At 42.4% G+C, this 19,133-nt stretch overlaps 1 protein-coding gene across 4 annotated transcripts in view; it reads left to right on the top strand.

Moving 5' to 3' along the window:
* Window positions 1–18,075, top strand: part of Kit (KIT proto-oncogene, receptor tyrosine kinase) — a 75,914-nt gene extending 57,839 nt beyond the window's left edge. Inside the window, exons 8-21 of one of the 4 annotated variants that reach the window (XM_051198518.1) lie at window positions 1,881–1,995; window positions 3,560–3,741; window positions 5,229–5,335; window positions 5,428–5,554; window positions 5,845–5,949; window positions 6,053–6,163; window positions 7,708–7,858; window positions 9,702–9,790; window positions 10,035–10,162; window positions 11,198–11,320; window positions 14,000–14,111; window positions 14,223–14,322; window positions 14,651–14,756; window positions 15,730–18,075. In XM_051198518.1, the coding sequence (XP_051054475.1) occupies window positions 1,881–1,995; window positions 3,560–3,741; window positions 5,229–5,335; window positions 5,428–5,554; window positions 5,845–5,949; window positions 6,053–6,163; window positions 7,708–7,858; window positions 9,702–9,790; window positions 10,035–10,162; window positions 11,198–11,320; window positions 14,000–14,111; window positions 14,223–14,322; window positions 14,651–14,756; window positions 15,730–15,861 (1,688 nt within the window). In that variant the 3' untranslated portion in view covers window positions 15,862–18,075. Of the gene's footprint in view, window positions 1–1,880; window positions 1,996–3,559; window positions 3,754–5,228; window positions 5,336–5,427; window positions 5,555–5,844; window positions 5,950–6,052; window positions 6,164–7,707; window positions 7,859–9,698; window positions 9,791–10,034; window positions 10,163–11,197; window positions 11,321–13,999; window positions 14,112–14,222; window positions 14,323–14,650; window positions 14,757–15,729 lie in introns of all 4 variants that reach the window. The other 3 variants (XM_051198517.1, XM_051198516.1, XM_051198515.1) reach the window with 3 other exon arrangements.
* The last annotated feature ends 1,058 nt before the right edge of the window (window positions 18,076–19,133 follow it).

Below are 19,133 nucleotides of genomic sequence, written 5' to 3'. Positions count from 1 at the left end.
TTGCTCTATTTGTGAAAGCTGGCATTAGATCCAAATTCTCAAGGGTGCTTCTACCTTGAGGATGGCTTTGGAGGGTAGTGGCTCTTTTTGTGGTGCTTGCCAAATGGCCTGCCATCAGCAGGAACAGGTTGAGTGACAGGTGGGTGTGTCATGCATGTGGACACAAGTCCCTGCCAACCCATTTTGCCTCCGAGGAGGTAGGGTGCTGAGCGGTGGCTCTCAGAGATGTCATTCAACATTGCTATTGCCTTTGGGGAAATGAAGTCCTTCAGCTTCTGACCCGTCAATCTTTCTGTCTCTCATCAATTGCTCTTATTAGCTCACGTGAAATTGATGTTGCAATTCCAGTGCTTCCAGTTAAAGTGCTCGCGCATGTGCGTGCGCGCGCACACACACACACACACAGTCACACTGTCTTAAAGTAGCAATTTTCAGAGCTTTTATTAAAGGAAGAGAAGGATGGTAAATATTGTCCACTTAATCTGTAGCCAACTTGCTTAATTGGGGAGCATAGTATTCCAATAGAAAACAACCATAATAATATTGATATAATAATATAATTGATATAATAATAATAATAGTAAATGCATCATTACACATCTGTGAGTCATTCTTGGTTCTTTAAAAGATGTTTATTACTGTTACATATGTGTGTTTAGAATGGCGGCAGTGTGTGCCATGTGCCACACCATGCTTGTGAAAGTAAGACCGTGTGAATACCATAACACGCACATGGAGGTCAAAGGGCAGAGAGTAGGAGTAGTTCTTTTCTTCTACTGTGTGGGTCCCAGGAACCAAACTGAGATAGTTAGGATTGGTGGCAATCTTCTTTACTTGTTGGGACATCTCAACAGCCTCCATTCTTAATTCTTTGCATGCTCTTGTCACGTTTACCCAACATCCTGCAAGATGGTCACCGTTCTTCCCTTTCTATAAATGAAGAAATAGAGTTAAGAGAGGAATTCAGAAGCTTGGTCTGGATTGTCCACCATGCCCCTGCCTTGTTGGTTCTCATGGCCTGGGGATGTCTCCAGTGATGCAGGTGACCATCTCTACCTGAATGATGCTCACTGTTAACTGATTGCACCCTCTAAGAGCCAGAAGCCTTTGAGTATATTGCCATTAGAACCATGCAGTACAAGTTCATTTTCCTTTTACTTGAGAAATAATTTCAAGAATTTGAAGTTGTTGAATATCAATTGATTATTGTAGTTACCCAGGACTGTCAAATTAGTCTTCCTGCTGGTATAATTTATGTTTTTGCTGATTACACTCAGGCTGTACGTAATATGTATGAACAAAACTCTGGGGCTGATTTCTTCTTCCTGTGTTCTGTCCAAGTTTTGTGTGACATAAAGGTTTAGGTGCTCAGACTGTCAGACTATCGAGTTTTAGCTTTCCTGTAAGTATAGCAATCCAACTCTCATCAGCACCATCTCTCGCACTTCCTAAAAGGAAAATATAGCTTCTATTTTTCTGTAACAACTACTGATTTTATCCATTCCAGTGCCCATAATTTAACATGACAGTGTCTGGGCAGGTAGAGTGACTTGAACTCCTATTGTCAAAGAGTCTAAGTTGAGAATACTGATTTTTGACCTGAAGCAGAAACCAGCCAGGTTGGTCTTGGCAGCCTGTGCTATGTAGAGTTCCTCAGGATCCCTATGTTTTCAGGTGGATGGGGAGGGTCCATACAGGCCTGCACAGAATACCCACTGAGCCCTCTAGTCACCTTTGGATGTCTCCCATTCCTGGTTTGGGTGAGCAGCAAGTAAGGGTCCTCAGTGGCCTCTAGAAGGTTCTAGGGATGGGATAAGAAAGAACGGAAATAATTATTGGGGTTATTTAGCAGACTGACATGACAATTTCTCTTCCTGTAGCAAAGCCAGAAATCCTGACGTCTGACAGGCTCGTGAATGGCATGCTCCAGTGTGTGGCAGCGGGATTCCCGGAACCCATAATAGATTGGTATTTCTGTGCAGGGACAGAGCAAAGGTGAGAGGATTATTTTTGGTACTGCTTAAAATTCAGAAGGGAAGGGCTATAATTCAGTTGCATTTCAAATGTGTTTTCAGACTTACTATTTATTTTTTAGAATAAAAAGCTGCGTTTTGATAATTTCTTTTCCTCCTATATCTTTGTGGCTTTTTAAGAAGGGATAATGGCTATATTTTTCCTGGTCGACATTAATTTTGTTTGCTGAAAAATGATTACTGAATGCCTTCTCTATTTTGGTAGTTATCTTTTTGGGTTTATCATGCAATTTCTAGCCTCCAGGTAGATAAAGCAATTTCCCAGGACAGAGTAATTAGATTTCCATTCTATACACAGGAGGTAATGTGTGTGGGAAATGTGGCTGCAGTTATCATGAAAAAAAATTACCTCAGAAGTTAATTGCCAAGTAACCAAAAAGTAATGATCGCACAATTACAACATACATATGGCGTTTGTGAGCAGTGGGTTTGGAAAAGCATTTCTCCTTGACTAGGTGCCCAGCCCCTGAAACAAGGAACATCTGCCATTGTGTGGCTTCCCCTCATGGTCCACACTTAAGCCTTAAATTGTCCTCTCGAATTACCTGAAGATGAAAATGGGGTCAAGGTGCCATTTTTACACATCAAACACTGTATTATACTCCAGCTTCAAAAGCTTAGTTTGGCCTCATGAATAGTCAGAACGGCGGTGGAAATTTTGTTTTTTACTGAGGATGTTTTATGACAAAATGTTAGGATTAGTCGTGTTGGCTTGTTTTGGTGTGGGTTTCACCAGAATGTTTTGTTTAGGGGGGCGTGGATAAAACCTCTGAATGTTGTGCCTTCCATGACATGGCCTGAGTAGGTATCTTGTGCTCAGCAAAATGTTTACATGGAAGCCAATTGTGTGCCAAACGCTAGTTTAGCATACACCATGCTGGGCTGTACCCATATTTCTGCCTTGGTGTTTCTGAATTCTAGAGGGTGGAGAGAGATAGCAGGTAAGATGAGCAATTGGCATGTGTAGGTGTTTAAAGGGCAATGGAAAAGAGGTGTTCAGAGACTGTTTCCTGAAGATCCTTGCAGCCAGAGTAGTTATCGCACACATGGGATGTGCTCCTATCTCTGGACCACGCTTTTTGAGTCTTTCTTGTTTTCATGCTTGTTGATTTCCTGCAATTTCCTCTTCTACATAATTTATTTTCAGCCATCACACACCCTTTCCAGATTTGTTTCTAAGAGCCTATGGTACGGTGGGGTTTGATGCCAGCAGCCATTTGAATCCATTCCTTTCAGCCACGCTTGAGATGGTATGACCACAGAAACCTAACGGTGGAGAGTTGATGGAACCTGGCAAAAGTCACCAGGTCAGGCACTTGGAGTCAGGACACAGATCCATGTCCAGCCTCTTACTCCATCACTCCCTCTTGCTGGTTCCCCACAGTACTTTCCTCACTCATAGGATCACCCTGGCCTGATGGCTGGGAAAGGAAGTTTTTATTAAGTCTGAGTTTCTAGTTGTACAAGTGTGCCAGATAAAGTTTGGTTTCCTGGTGTAAACCCACACTGTTGTTCTCCTGTTGTAGGTGTACTGTTCCCGTCCCACCAGTGGATGTACAGATCCAGAATGCTTCTGTGTCACCATTTGGGAAACTGGTGGTTCAGAGTTCCATAGACTCCAGTGTCTTCAGGCACAATGGCACAGTGGAGTGTAAGGCCTACAACGATGTGGGCAAGAGTTCCGCCTTCTTTAACTTTGCATTTAAAGGTAACAACAAAGGTATATTTCCTTTTGATCCAATTTAAGGGGATATTTAGGCTTTGTGTATCCTACCATGACCTTAACTCCATTCCAATATTGGCCATATCATTTCTGGTAATGTCTACATCGCACTGTGCTGTCATCAAACTCAGACTCTCATTCCATCCATACTAGTCTGCTGATGAAGTTATGCTTTTACCAATGTAATCTTAACCGTTTTGCTTTGCTGTTCTCTTTGTATGAGTTTCTCAACAGGTTAGATATATGCAGTTATAGTTGAGTAGGGGAACCTTCCTCCTGCACAAGTATAGTTAGGACACTTTTAAAAGTTTAAATGCACTGGATGTGGTGGCGCACAACCTTTAAGCCCAGCACGTGGGAGGCAGAGGCCGATGGATGTGTATGAATTTGAGGTCAGCCTGCTCTACAGAACGAGTTCCAGGACAGCCAGGGTTACACAGAAAAACCCTGTTTTGAGAAACATAAATTAAAAATAAATAAATTCTATTTGTGATTTTAGGATGAGTTGCATTTTGTTAAATATCTGTGTCAAAATATTAACAGTATTCCTTTATCTGATCTTGTCAGCTAATAGTTTTCCCCCAATGTGTGTGTGTACACATGCTTGCCCATCTGCACTGTCAGAATTGTACAGATCATGTGCATGCTGTATAGCTGGCCTTATGTGAGCTACACTCCTTGTTCAGCCAGTTGTTTAGGTTGTGCTTCCTAAGTGACTAGCAGGCCACATGACCCTTGAAGGCACATCTGATGAATGGCCACAGATGAGACAAGGAGACTGGGAGCCTGAGTTTTCTTTTAGTGCCCAGTTTCTGTGGTGTCCAGCATTGGCCATCGGTCTCATGGCCATAGGACTGCATGTCCTCAGTCTTTGGATAAGGAGAGGCAGAATCCTAACATTGCTCTCTGTATTGTTACTTTTCCCAGACAGAGCAATGAAAGGGATGCTTCGCAAATGCCTTTCCTCTCTGAGACATTTATGTGCAGTGTAGAATGTTTAGAAAGCATGAGAGAGCAGGAAGAAGAAAACACAGAGCACCCAGAAAGGAAGTCCATTCAGATGCTGTTTTTCATTGAAACAGCATAACATTGTGTGTGCTACAGAAAGTTCATTTTCTTTGTAACCTGGTTTTAACTCACATCTTTGGAGATGTGCATGCACCTAGTGAGGTTGGGAATGTGAGTGTGATACAGTGTCAGAGCCCTTATCCAGGTCCCATCCCTTGCACATATAATAATAATAATAATAATAATAATAATAATAATAATAATAATAAGTAATGATAATAACAACAACAATAATAATAAAGAAGGAAAGAAAGAGAGGAAGGGATGATGTGCTTCAACACCAAGAGTAAGATGTGCTCCCCGCATGCGCCATGAGAGAAGTGGTTCAGTTTGGGACAGGTGGTGGTGGTGGCCAGGCTGTTGTCCTGCCAGTGGCTCACAATTGCAATTCTCTTCCCTTGCAGAGCAAATCCAGCCCCACACCCTGTTCACACCACTGCTCATTGGTTTTGTGATCACAGCTGGCATGATGGGCATTATTGTGATGGTTCTCGCCTACAAATATTTACAGGTGATGGTTGATTTGCTCTCTCTCCCCCCAGATCTACAGCGATACAGGCATTGATTGTTAAACGGTGACATGTCTTTCCCTTTCTCCTCCAGAAACCCATGTATGAAGTACAATGGAAGGTTGTCGAGGAGATAAATGGAAACAATTATGTTTACATAGACCCGACACAACTTCCTTATGATCACAAATGGGAGTTTCCCAGAAACAGGCTGAGTTTTGGTCAGTATGAAGCTGGGGCTTTCCACATAGCTTTGTGTGTGTGTGTGTGTGTGTGTGTGTGTGTGTGGCAATGATTTTAAGGAACCTACAGTGGCTTCCTTTGTCTTGTTTCACCTGAAACAAGAAGTGCTTTCTGTCAGACGGTACAGGAGTTGGCTGGGGCTGGGTTAGCAAAAAGAAGGCTAGAGTGAAGTGTCTCCGGACACAGTCGCCTTCATTGCCTTGTTGACTTTGGAACCTTCACAGTTGTCCACCGGGTCCTCCCACTGACCTTGTCCTCCTTTCTAAAGGGAAGACATTGGGTGCCGGCGCCTTCGGGAAGGTTGTTGAGGCCACTGCATATGGCTTGATTAAGTCAGATGCTGCCATGACAGTCGCGGTGAAGATGCTCAAACGTAAGTGTCCAGAGCATCCACTCCCTGCCCCCACCGTCAGTTTGCTTCATGGGTTTGTTTTTCTTTTCTTTTTATTGCTAAGATACATTGTTTTCCATTTTAGCAAGTGCCCATTTAACTGAAAGAGAGGCTCTCATGTCGGAACTGAAGGTTCTGAGCTACCTGGGCAATCACATGAATATCGTGAATCTCCTTGGAGCGTGCACTGTGGGAGGTGAGTCTTGTGTTCACAGCACCTGTTGCTGTCTGTCAGGCTATCAAAATATGATTTGGACACTGTTTTATTATAAGCAGTCTGGGAAACTTTTCCCCTAGCATTTTGTTGTTTTGTGTTTCTCCGTGTTGCTAAGAATGTGGGTAAAAAGTTATTTCTGTGTGTTGGGGCCCTTCAGATTCCTGTCCTCTTGTTGTTTTGAGATGCAGGCTATAGTTGCCATGCTGTGTTGTAGAGCATTGGGATTACTCCCCACAACTGTGTTTTGGTGCCCATTACTCAGCCTCCCATCTCTTAAGGACCTCTATCCAGTTCTCTGCAGATCAGCATTTTAACTCCCACAAATGTGAGAACATGCAGCATGTTTCTTTGTGTAGAGCCGCTCACACCCTCCTTTGCTCATTATACATCGCACTTGTATTTAATTATAATACCCTCCCCCTTAAACAGGTACAGGGATATAGCTTTTGGTTGTACCATCCCAAGGGTTGCAGGGGGATGGGGTGGGGGTGGGGATAGTCAGGATATATGCAATTTACTCTTATGGATGTTACATCATCATGGGCTCTCTGTTGGCTCAGCTCACCCAGAAGGCTTTTCTGATCTTAAAGTTTTAGATATTGCTGGGTCATAATTAGTCACTCAGGAGTTAATGTTCATTTGCCTTCTATAACAGAAAGTAGCCCTAAGCCTTCTACTTCTGAAATGTACACCAGATAGAACAAGCTTTTCACTTCCACTAAAGAAGAAGCTTCCAATTTGAACCCCTTAGTCAGTATTCCCATTGAGGGTGTCCTGATGTTTGCAGGAGGCATTTTGTTGAAAAGGAACAAAGGTGTGTAGAGTGAGCTGTTGCTGCTGTCTATCGAGAGAGAGCCACGAGACAGTTCACAGGTTTAGACAGTGTCTCAAAACAGCCCCCATAACTGATGCTTCATCAGGCCATGAATTGTTCATGAGGCAGTTTCTACCCACAGTAATTAGTTGCCTGTTAACTTGGAACTGTGCTTTTAAACATTCAGAGCACCAGCTCTCTTTTCAACTAGTAATGTCAGCAAAACGGGTCGTTTCAGGTTCTTCGCCCACCTTCCAGCCTGGGCTTAGCTGACTGTTCCATGTGGTTACTTCCCTACCGGGCTTTTTCATAATAACATTACAGCAAGGACACAGAAACCTGCGGAACACAGAAGTGCATCAAAGGGTCCCTGTAGGAAGCTTGATCATGGTAGAACCTTTGAAAGCGCAGTCACTTGTGACCACAAAGCCAGCAGTCACTCCTGGCTCCTAATGTTCACGTCACTTAGACATCTAGGTAGAAAGGGGCTTGCTTGTTTTATTTCACTCAACATAATGATGCCCTTTTTTTTTTTTTTTTTTTTTTTTGGATAAGTGATGTTAATAGATAGAATCATGTTGGGACTAAGAAGGCTTAGCAACTGAAGCAGAATGTTAATAGCCGCCGTCACCCTTGGGTATTTCTACAGGAGGCAGGATTATCTATAGTGTATCTTGTGTCTTCCTAACATTTTATTATATCCTCATAGGGCCCACCCTGGTCATTACAGAATATTGTTGCTATGGTGATCTCTTGAATTTTTTGAGAAGAAAGCGTGATTCATTTATTTTCTCAAAGCAAGAAGATCAGGCAGAGGCTGCACTTTATAAGAACCTCCTGCATTCAAAGGGGACTTCCTGGTAAGGCTGATTTGCATAAATAGTCAGCTGTTGACAGGCAGTTTTGTGGGGTCATAAGGGTTTGCAATCAAGGCTGATTCTTTAAAGAAATGAACTGAGGTACTCTGAGGTGTGAAATCAGATTATTAAATTATTTAAATGTGATTCACTATTTTAAAAGTTCAGATAGTGCCCTTGAAGATTCAAATTGAGATAGTTACTAATCCCTTTTAATGTGTGTTTCTGTTCTTCCCTAAGCCTTGGTTCTGCGGAACCAAATGTGTTTTCTACCTGTTTCCTTTTACTGTGGCTCCAGTCTTGAGTTTCCATTTGTGCTGCTGAGATTGGGCCTGTAGGCATCGTCATAGTGGAATTATTTATAGTGAAGAGGGTAAAAGCTGTCATGAGGTCATAGTTGAGTCCTGGGGACTGAACAGAATGGCTAAGAACACTGAGCATATTTCTGTATGCTTCTTGTCATTGGCACTGTCTTTGTGCCCCTGCCATGGCCCTTCACTTTGTTGTGTTATAAAGGCATCACTATTAAAGAACAATGTTTGAATTCCACACCTCTTTGGCATTGGTCTTGAAGGATGATGATGCAAAGAACGATGTATGTGCAGCTTCAAGTTCCTTGGAGAAAAGCTAGTTTGATGTACAAACAAAATAGAAATCTCTGCCGTAACTTGTGTCTCCTTTCTTCTGAAATGTGGTTGAGATCCACCATGGAAAAAGCTTTCCAAGATCCACCAGGCCCAGTGGAAATCATATTCGCTCCCTAACCCTCATATTTTATATCGCTGCAGTTGTGTAATAGATTTTTACCTCGTTTCATGTTTATTCTAAGTCCTGGGTTAGAATCCTAGCACCAGAAACTGAAATAGTGAAATTCTTTAGTAACTGTACTTTGTTTTTAGATGGCAGGATTTTGTACTCTGAAGTCTTAATGCCAAACTTTTAAGGAGATCCTGCCTTTTCTTGCCACTAAAGTACCAAACAAAACCTTGTTTGGTACTTGTAAACTTGAGTCCTCTGATGTGATAGTAAAATGCCATAAAACCCAACTTTTGTTAGTTTTTCTTGAACACAGACTCTTCATAAAGGGGCAGGAGCAACTTTGCCTTGAGACTGGAGCCTGGGCCCTGCATGTGTTTTTTAACTTTCTGAGATAATGGCTTGAATTGTTCTGTCCTGTGTGATGTTCTTTGTGCTTTGGGATCCCATATGGGTTTGGAGCCACCAGCACGCTCTGAAGGAGGTTGTTGTCATGGTGTTTCTATGCTAATCAGAGGCAGGAAGTACTAGAAATCTTGAAGAGCCTCCAGCCAAATGTTGCAGATTCAAGAGGTCCAGATGGTCTAGAAAACCATCCAAATTATTGGTGTTTATCTGAACCAAACTTGGTTTTTAAAACCTCCTTCCCTCAGCCACTGTACGCTTAACCATCTCCCGCCTCGCATGTCTTGGAAGTGCCTTGTTAACTTCCCACTTGTCTGAGTAAGGGCTAATTTAGAGTCTGAAGTAATGCGAGGTAACAGTTTTTGGCTCTTTAGTCCCCATTAAATATACTATAGCTGGAGGTAGGATTGCTCGAACTTGATCCTCACAAAAATGGCCCTCCTGAGGACTGGAGCTTATGTGTGAATGGTAAATCAGACCTTAATGTTGAATGGTAAATACTCATCTCTCCCAGAAGCTAGTTTGAAACCCTTCATTCAATGGTTGCATTACTTTTCTTGATATAAAAACCAGTCTACTATATGACATAGCGGGTGAGAACTGTAGCCTGACTTGTCATTGCCAGTGCTATGTCCCCTTTCTAGTTCTGTTTAGTTGTGACTTAGGTGTTTTCTCTCTTCAGCAGTGACAGCGCCAATGAGTACATGGACATGAAGCCTGGAGTTTCCTATGTTGTACCAACCAAGACAGACAAAAGGAGATCTGCAAGAATTGGTAGGAACAACCCAGCATGCAGGGACTGCAATCAAACCATGTTCCTTATTTTTCATCTTCTCACTCAGGGAGAGGGGCTGGGGGGCTTTGTGATTCAGCGTCCACCTTTCTTCCTCCCTGAGGAGGTGATTGGCCCAGGGGTTCTCTTTGTGCATTCACTACTAGCCTCTGGTACTGTGACTGCTTCTGTCTTCTCCTTACCTCTAAGGTTTTTATTGCTAAGAAACCCCTGTCTTCCTAATAGACTCGTATATAGAAAGAGACGTGACTCCTGCCATCATGGAGGATGATGAGCTGGCTCTGGACCTGGAAGATTTGTTGAGCTTCTCCTATCAGGTGGCCAAGGGCATGGCGTTCCTCGCCTCCAAGAATGTGAGTGGCCCTGAGTCTTGCAAGAGGCACAAAGTTCTTTTTCTTCTTCTTTTTTTTTTCTTTTAATGTTTCATAAGTCATAGTTAGAATGCAAAGTGTCATTTTGAAGTGTGGTTACCAAAAGCAGAGGGAATTTCGTTTCTTCTCGTTCCAACTGCTGTCTCTTTGGAATTCCTGCTCTAATTTATAAGCTTGAAAGTGCAAACCTGTCTAAATGAGCTTCCATGAATATTCTTTTACGTGCAGTGAATTCATTTCAAACTTTGGCTTTCAGATGTGGGATATGCTTCTAGAAAATAGAGCGATAATGGTTTCATCAGCAAATTCAGAGTCAGGATTGTGCCCCATTGTTACTGGGGCACATAGCTGGGCTCCTATGAGGTGAACCCCACAGACTGTACATATAGAGTATCAGACAGTAAGATGTCGGAGAGAACATAAACAGTTAAGAAAAGGATGGCAGTGGGAAGAGAAGGAAGGAACATGATTCTAGAAGATGTATCCCTCAGTAGAAAGGAATCACCCATGAGTAAGGTCACAGCGACTACTCTAATGACATTTCCAGACAACTACCAAACTAAGAGATGGGCTGAAATGAAGACCTCCTACTTTGTGTCCTTGGGAGATGTCAAGTTGAAACTGTGAAATGTTTCTGTAGGAGAAGACATTCAAAGAGATGCATATGAAATGAATTTTCAGTTTAGAAATGCAATTTGACTATTTATAATGCATTTTCCTATGAATGAAAGCAGTCATGGGGGAGAGAGACGTTTATTAGAATTGGGGAGGGAAGCAATTGGAGAAAGATGTTTATTAGAATTGGGGTGGGAAGCAATTATAGTAATTAGAGTCTTGATCGTGTGAAACACAGAATATGAATATCGTCCGCCACATACTTTTTATTTTTAGTGTACTAAATGCTTTAAAAAAAAGTTTTTCTTTTTTTTTTTAATGTAAACAGCATTGTAGTATTAAAATAGTTTCCTCTTTGAGAGCTGAAGTGAATGGCTGTCATTTTCCTTTCTACCCCAATAGTGTATTCACAGAGACTTGGCAGCCAGGAACATCCTTCTCACTCACGGTCGGATCACAAAGATTTGTGACTTTGGTCTAGCCAGAGACATCAGGAATGATTCGAATTACGTGGTTAAAGGAAATGTGAGTATCTTTCTCTGTCCCACCATTTTGGTACCTTGGTATCCAGTTTTGATGGAAAATTGTTCTCTATGATTGTCATAATCCAACCCCTACCTTGCAATGCTGAGCATTTTAGTAAAATTTGCATGAAATACTGAACGTTCCTACCACTAACATTTGATAATAGAATTCTTTAGTTATAATTGCATAATTATGGGGCATGTTAAGGAAACAGAAATAGCCTTAATTTTCATTATAGCCTGAGAATAGCAATGAATTTGATTTTGCTCAACTGTAACAAATGTAGATCTGAAGGTCACAGCAGGCATTTATTTATTTATTTATTGAGGTTGAAATACCATGTGAAATGACTACAGCCTAAGATGGTATCAGAGTTAGCCATATAGAATGCTGGGTCTCGTAGTCAATATAAGGCTATTAAGTAGACTCATAAATAATGGTTGATTTGTAAAACTTAGTGAATTTTTCAAAGTGCTATATTTCCCCACCAGCCTCTTCTGTAACCTCAAAACAGACTCGTGCCTTAGAACACATTGTCTGTCAATTTTTATAGCAGAGAAGCTAAGGTGCAGTATATTTTACTGATTTATATCTGAGATAGCTTAGTCAGTAGGGGCCAATGGGTATGGAAGGCCATAACCTTCTAGAAATATATTTTTAGGTGCCTATTTTTCCCGGACCCATTCGAACAGTCCATATTTATCCCTGGAGGTCGATTTTTGTATCTGTCATGATGATGCAGTGCCTTCTCTTTCATCACCATGGCCTCTCTGTTGGTAGGCTATACACAACTTGGTTTCATAAAGGTATTGCTGGCTTTATTTTATATCCTGGCCTAATCATACAGTCCTGAAAAGGCTCTGTCAAGGTCAGATTTTTTTTTTTTTTTAATATAGAAGAATTGATGAAACCAATTTCTACCCATCCTAACTTAAAGGAAAATGGAAAATGCTTTTCTATTTGAACCTCTGAATATTGATATAGGGGCAAGGTAGTCTAAGCCCAGGCTGGCTAAGTTCTGCTCTGCTCTCACTTAGTGGAAATGTAACTTACAAGACATAGTTTCTCAGTGTGTACAGTTACAGGAGGTCTCAGAACAGAGCCAGGCCCATTCTTATTCTACTTTGTGGTTTTGGATTCCAAACCATCAGGATAGAGCTTGTGTCCCAACATCTCCCTAGCTAATTCTGTGGTTGACAGGTCAAGTCAGTTGAACTAACCAATTATTTGAGAAAGTTTAAATTTCTGAAATGTGCATGGCATGGTACTGCATGAAAGTTTAAGTGTAGTCGTTGTAAAGTCCCTTTGCTGTCTGAAAATTCTTTCAGTTCTTGTGGATTCTTAATTATTTTTGCACCGAGTTCTGAGTTCAGGGTACCATTTCAAATGAATGGGATACTTAGATTTAACCAAGAAAAGCAGATACATTGAATAACAATTTTCAGAATTTGAAAAGAGAACTTATAGTAGACAACATACACGAGCCATACATCATAAAAGCTATTCTAATTTCAAAGTGATCATGAATGGAAGTTTTGTCTTGCGATTTATTGAGACTGGATGTGAGGATGTCTGGTGACTGTGGAGGACAGTTTTAGAAAATGCTAGACTTCACTTTGAAGCCCCCTTGAATCCAAGGTACTAATCAATCCTAGGTTAACAGCCCTGTTCAGAATTGCAGCATAATATCTGGGGGTAGATAGTAAATGGTGTTATAGTTTGTATGTGTATTATTCCCTACCCCAACCCACACTAAAATAACTTAACCCTAGAAGAGGCTTTCTCCCTAGGCTTTCAGCCCTAAACTGATTTAAAGGATTGGTTTAGCTTCATGTGGCCAATTAATATCCAGACATCCTGCAGGCTCTAAGATGCATAGTCACAATAAGTTCTGTTTGACCGAGTGGAAAACTTCTGCATGTCTCCTGGTGTAAGCACTGATTTGACCACTTGCCACCTCAGAACAGCCACTGTGCTCTCCAGTACTTGCTAGTCGGGGTGGATATTAGTGAGTCGGATACTGTTAGGCATTTTTACCTGCATTGCCTCATTTATCATCTCATGAAACAACTCCTACTATTTGAAGTGTTATTTTTGTTTGGCAAGATGAATCTGAGGCCAGCTTATCTTCTCCAGTAGGTGAGTGAGGGGTAGTATGGATTGCAGATGGCAGAAGTCCAAGAGTCAAAAAAAAGGGAAGGGATCAAGGCCCAGCAGTTGGCAGAGAAGTCAAGTGCATAAACCCTATAGTATTTTAAGTTGTTACTTTTTTTTTTCCTTGTGCTACTGAATAAAACTTGAATATTGGCTACTAAAACTAAATGGTCTGGCTATAGCTAGCTGCAGAGGAATCTGGGGAATGTAGTTCACATTGAGAGAGGCCATATATTTTGTTAACAAAGAGGAAGAGTGAAACAGAAAGTGTCTTCATTGTCCGAGGCTTTTATTGGAAGGAAGGTTAGAACCCATGGACTTCTATGTTCTAGTCTACTATACTGACTCAACATATTAGAACTATGAGTCATATGTGGAAGGTGGCTGGGGATCATGAAGGTTCAAAGTCCTGTTAAGTGGTACTCATCTCTACCTTCCAGCCAGATCTGCACCATCAGGACAGCTTTCCATTTTGTTATCTGAGCCTCTTCATTAACTGGCTGAATCTTCTGTGTTTCCTCTTAGGCCCGACTTCCTGTGAAGTGGATGGCACCGGAGAGCATTTTCAACTGCGTGTACACATTTGAAAGCGACGTCTGGTCCTATGGGATTTTCCTGTGGGAGCTGTTCTCTTTAGGTAAAACATTCCTTGCCAAAGAGTACCTCATTGCCCAACAGTTTCTGGAGTTTTCCTTTGTATTCTACTCTCTTGTGATTGACACTGATTTGACCCCTCTCTGTGCTCCAGGAAGCAGCCCCTACCCAGGGATGCCAGTCGATTCCAAGTTTTACAAGATGATCAAGGAAGGCTTCCGGATGCTGAGTCCAGAGCATGCACCTGCAGAAATGTAAGGGCCCACAGGCCTTTTCTTATAATTTCCATTTTAAAGGCAGAAAACCCTGATGTTGGCAGTCTTTGCTAGCACAGTTTGAAATGTCACTTGATTCCTTTGGTGGCTACCGTGGCTCAAATGTCATGGCTGTGATTCTCTTCATAATCTCTTGTCACCAATAGTACAGACACGTTTGACAGTATCTCACACACACAGGGTTTTATCCTGTATATATGTCACTTCACACCTCCCGATGCATAGCCCAGATTTGTTCCTGAAGTTGTGTGGCAGACAGCAGGTTAAGGGCATGAGGGAGTGACAGATGTTGGTCCCCATTTTGCAGGTATGATGTAATGAAGACTTGCTGGGACGCTGATCCCCTGAAAAGGCCTACCTTCAAGCAGGTTGTGCAGCTCATCGAGAAGCAGATCTCAGAGAGCACCAAGCATGTGAGTGGCAGGCCAGGCCCAGAATCCTCTTCCTCCTCATTCTAGGGTCATGGTCCCCAGGGTTCCAGGACAAGGACCAATCTCCCCTGTCTCTGGCTTAGATTATAAGCAGGCCTTCTTCAGAGGGTGGAAATAAAACAATGGAAGGCCCGTTCATGCTGCTCACACCCTCCCCGACTTCCCTTCTAATCCAGAGATGTGGGATGGGGGAGGCGGGCCTCGGGCTCAGATGTGTGGAATTAGATGTCATCCTAAGGCCAGCCCATGCTTCCTCCCTGTCCTGGAATGCCGCCGATCACGGGACTGTCTGTTCTCCTCACATGGCAGGCTTATTCATCCTGGGTGGGTTGGAGTTAGAAAGACAGCATGGAAGAAGACTGTTACCACAGCAAAGTGAGCTTTAGACAGTCAGAACCAGCCAGTGGCAATGGCTGTGATGCCCACAGCCATGTAGAAGGGTTTCCAGGAGTAAATCCATTATTTCTTGTTTGACTTTTAAGGAAGAATTAGCCATCCTTACCGGGTCTAGACTTATATTTTAGCTGCTTCCCCTCTCCCCTGAGCCATCCGCTGGGATGGCTTTCCTAATAGCACACCACTGATCCTTTGGGTTAATGCTTGCTCTGTGGGGCATCAAAGTACATTTCAAATGAAACATCATTTTCCACCCAAGTGCTTTGATTCCTGACAAATGAGTCTGGAAGAGTCATGGGTATCACTGCAAATTACACTAGCAGTTGGGTTGCAGTTGGCGCTAAGGATGCGTAAGCCTCCTTCATAGGCTAGCCAGTGCTTGTTCTCAGGTGTGTCCCACGAGAAGAGAAACACTGCAAGCAGTGTACACTTCTTGTGTAAAATGATTTCCTTGTGGGGGGAAACTGAGGTGTACACCTGCAGCTGTGAAGTGCCCCTGCTTGTTGGGTTTGTTGGAGGGAGGCCATGCTGTATTTGACTATGGCCTCTTCCTCTACAGATTTACTCCAACTTAGCAAACTGCAATCCCAACCCAGAGAACCCGGTGGTGGTGGACCATTCTGTGAGGGTCAATTCCGTGGGGAGCAGCGCTTCTTCGACCCAGCCTTTGCTTGTTCACGAAGACGCCTGAGCAGAAATCATGTCCGCAGACTTCCCTGCCGTCTCCATCCTCATTCTTTTGGCTTCCACGATGGTGGTTTTGTTTTCCTTTGACTTGTATCCTACTTCAGGGTAGCTGGTCCCCCCACCCCACCCCACCCCACCCCACCCCCACCCGACTGTGATCCTGTCTTTATGAGCACACTTTAGTGGCTGGTGACCCTTCTTTTTTTTGCCACCAGCCACCATCCCATTGTGAAGGTTCGAAATGTGTGTGTATATATTTTCCCATTAGCAAAGTAGCTCCTACTGTAAACAGAACTCCTGCTTTAGAGGAGGGAGGGTGGGGTGAAACTAGGTGCCCAGAGTTCTTTGCAATGCTCCTCTTGAGTCTGTCTGAAAAGTATAGCCAGTAGTCCATTGGAAGAATAGAGGTCGTCCAATTTGGCCTAGAGAGCCTCCAAGATGATGGGGAAGATGTAGCAAGACTAGAAAGTAAAACCCAAGCCCTTTGTGTGGAAAGTAGACCATTAATAGAACAGAGGACACGTGAAAACATCTGGGCTTAAGAAATCTACTAGTTCATGCTGAGAAGGAGACCCAGGCTGTGAAAGAAAGTGCCTCGGAAACACGAACAAAGATGTGTTGCCGTGGGCTGCCGCATAAGCCTTTGTACAACTGACCTGGTTTTTAAATAGAGTTGGCTGTTAGGGAGTAGAATTGGAGGCAAGGCCTCCCTAGCCAGCATTTGTATATACTCATCTATACGTAGTATGTATTCATACATTGGAGGGGGACCCCCCCCCCCTGAGCTTTAGTTTCTGTGTACAACCCTGGCATTAGGTATGCTGTGTGTAAGGATAGATTAAGAGCCATACAGATTTGAAGGAAACAGTTAATGCATATTTTTAGAGGAAAACTGTTGACTGCTAAGCACAATCTTTATAAAACCTCTTAGCCAGTATACTTGCTCTGTAGATTGCCGAGAACAAGCCTCCCAGCTTCAGAGTGGCATTGCAGCCAAGGGAAAGGTTACCATTTTACCCCATGATTCCCGCAGGAGTGAGGAAACGGTGCAATCCTGGTGTGGATTCCCACAAAGCAGGAAGCGAAAATTAGATTCAGCCTTTTTTTATAGGCACATCCTGGACTTTGGGCCAGTATCTATAAAGTGTGTGTGTGTGTGTGTGCATGCGTGTGTATATGCGTGTGGGTGAGATGTTTTGGGGACCTTGTTGCCCTGAATCCTGGAGGTCCTCCAGTACCCAAGAAGTAACAGCTTTCTTCGCCACTCCAGTCTCTCTCCTGCCCTCCCTGCCTATCGCCTACTGTCCAGAAGAGATTACCCAAAGCCACCACAGAGGCTTACAGTGTGGAGCGCTTAAGGATCTATTTATTTGAAATCCATCTGCACTTCTGACACTCTTATCTACACTCAACATACTGTACCCATTCCTTAGACCTTATATAATGCTGTCATTCCAGGAAAACATAGACTGGAAGCCTGGATGTTACCTTGTAGTTGCCATATCTTTCCCCCCACACACATACACTCCCCATCATCACTGTCCAGTATAAGCGATAAGTGTGTACATGGCAAGATTTATGTGTTGTCTTGCAGGATTCAGGTATGTTGCCTTCACGGTTTCCCCCAATTCTTTACCCCTTAGACTACATTTAGAGACATGTGGCCATTAACCTGGAAGTGACCATTTGCACTGGAGTTCTACACTCTCGCACCTTTCCAAAGTTAACCGATTAGGAGGTTATGTTGTCATGTACGAGATTGTCACTGTTTGCCATACTTTGTCTGAAACATCCCTTTGCATTCCTATCGACTTTGATTTAGTAAGGAAAGTAGCTGTTAATTATGGATGTCTAGGTACTTCAGGGGCACACCATTGAGAATTTGTCTTGGGTATTCTTGAAAGTTTATATTTTTATAATTTTTTTTTTTTTTTTTTTTACATCAGATGTCAGATGTGTCTTTCAGTTGCTTGATGTTTGGAATTATTTTGTGGCTTTTTTTGTAAATATTGAAATGTAGCAATAATGTCTTTTGAATATTCCCAAGCCCCATGAGTCCCTGAAAATATTTTTTATATATATGCGGTAACTTTATGTGTAAATATATAAGCTGTGCAAGTTTAAACATGTTATGGTCCATGTTTTTTTCTGATATGTTGTCCAATTGTTGACAGTTCTGAAGAGTTCTAATAAAAATGTAAATATATAAATCAAATAAGTTTTTTTTTCAAAGTACATTCACCCAGTCAGAAAGTTTTATGCACAATTTGCATAAAATACATGTATGACTCACATATCACACTAGGAATTATAACTTGAAAATTCAATAGACATTTGTAAGTAATTTTAGTGTTGCTATTTTCTTTATCCTTACAACCCAAGGTCTCTATTTAAATTGAGGAATGTTGAAAATATTTTGAGAGTTTTCTACATAGCTATGATTAACATTAGGTTGATTCATGGGAAGTGACTATTTGTTGGCAAAATAACAGTAAATAACAGCAATTTCATGTGGTCTAAGTAATTCACACAGCATGTTTTCTCCTAAAACAGATGGACTAAAAATTAGCTTCAGTAATAATGCACAAGGTTATATCAGGGATCTGAAGAAAGCAGTTGATGTTCTTGTTGGTGAGGGTTTGAGGTGAGGTGACCATATCATGAGGTGAGGTAGATGCTCTTGTTCTACTATCAGGCTGCTAATGACAAAGTCTGGTCTTGTTGGCTTCCGGGACAGAGAGTGCCCTCACTTGGAGCCCTGTGGTATGCAAGGAGTCTATTCTCCTATGGCTGGATCATTCTGTGATACCAGCAGGCACCAACCAGACCATTGGAACCAACTGAGACAAGAACTTTCCTGGACCATATAGCCTATTAGGAGTGGGTAATGGGGGCATAGATCAATCAGTGAAGGCACATGTTGCACCTGAGTTCCACCCCCAGAACTAAGTTTTAAAACAGGAAAGAAAAGCCTTGGTGTGGTAGCACACACTTTCAAATCTGATATACACCTATGGTCTCCATGTTGGAGAGGTGGAGAAGGGGATATGGTTCTCCATTGCTGTGGTAAAACACCATGACCAAAATTGACTTACGGAAGAGTTATTTTAGCTTTACAGTTGCCCATCACGAAAGGAAGTCTAGTTGGGAACTGAGTCAGAGACCATGAAGGAACACTGCTTAGTGTCTTGTTCCCCCTGGATTGCTTAGTTTGCTTGCTAATATCCCCCACCCCAGGCTCACCTGCCCAGATGTGGTACTGCTCACAATAAGTTG

This window comes from Phodopus roborovskii, unplaced genomic scaffold (genome assembly GCF_943737965.1).
Source record: "Phodopus roborovskii unplaced genomic scaffold, PHOROB, whole genome shotgun sequence".
NCBI classification, from domain to species: Eukaryota; Metazoa; Chordata; class Mammalia; order Rodentia; family Cricetidae; genus Phodopus; species Phodopus roborovskii.
This window is presented reverse-complemented; position numbering and strand designations above follow the sequence as displayed.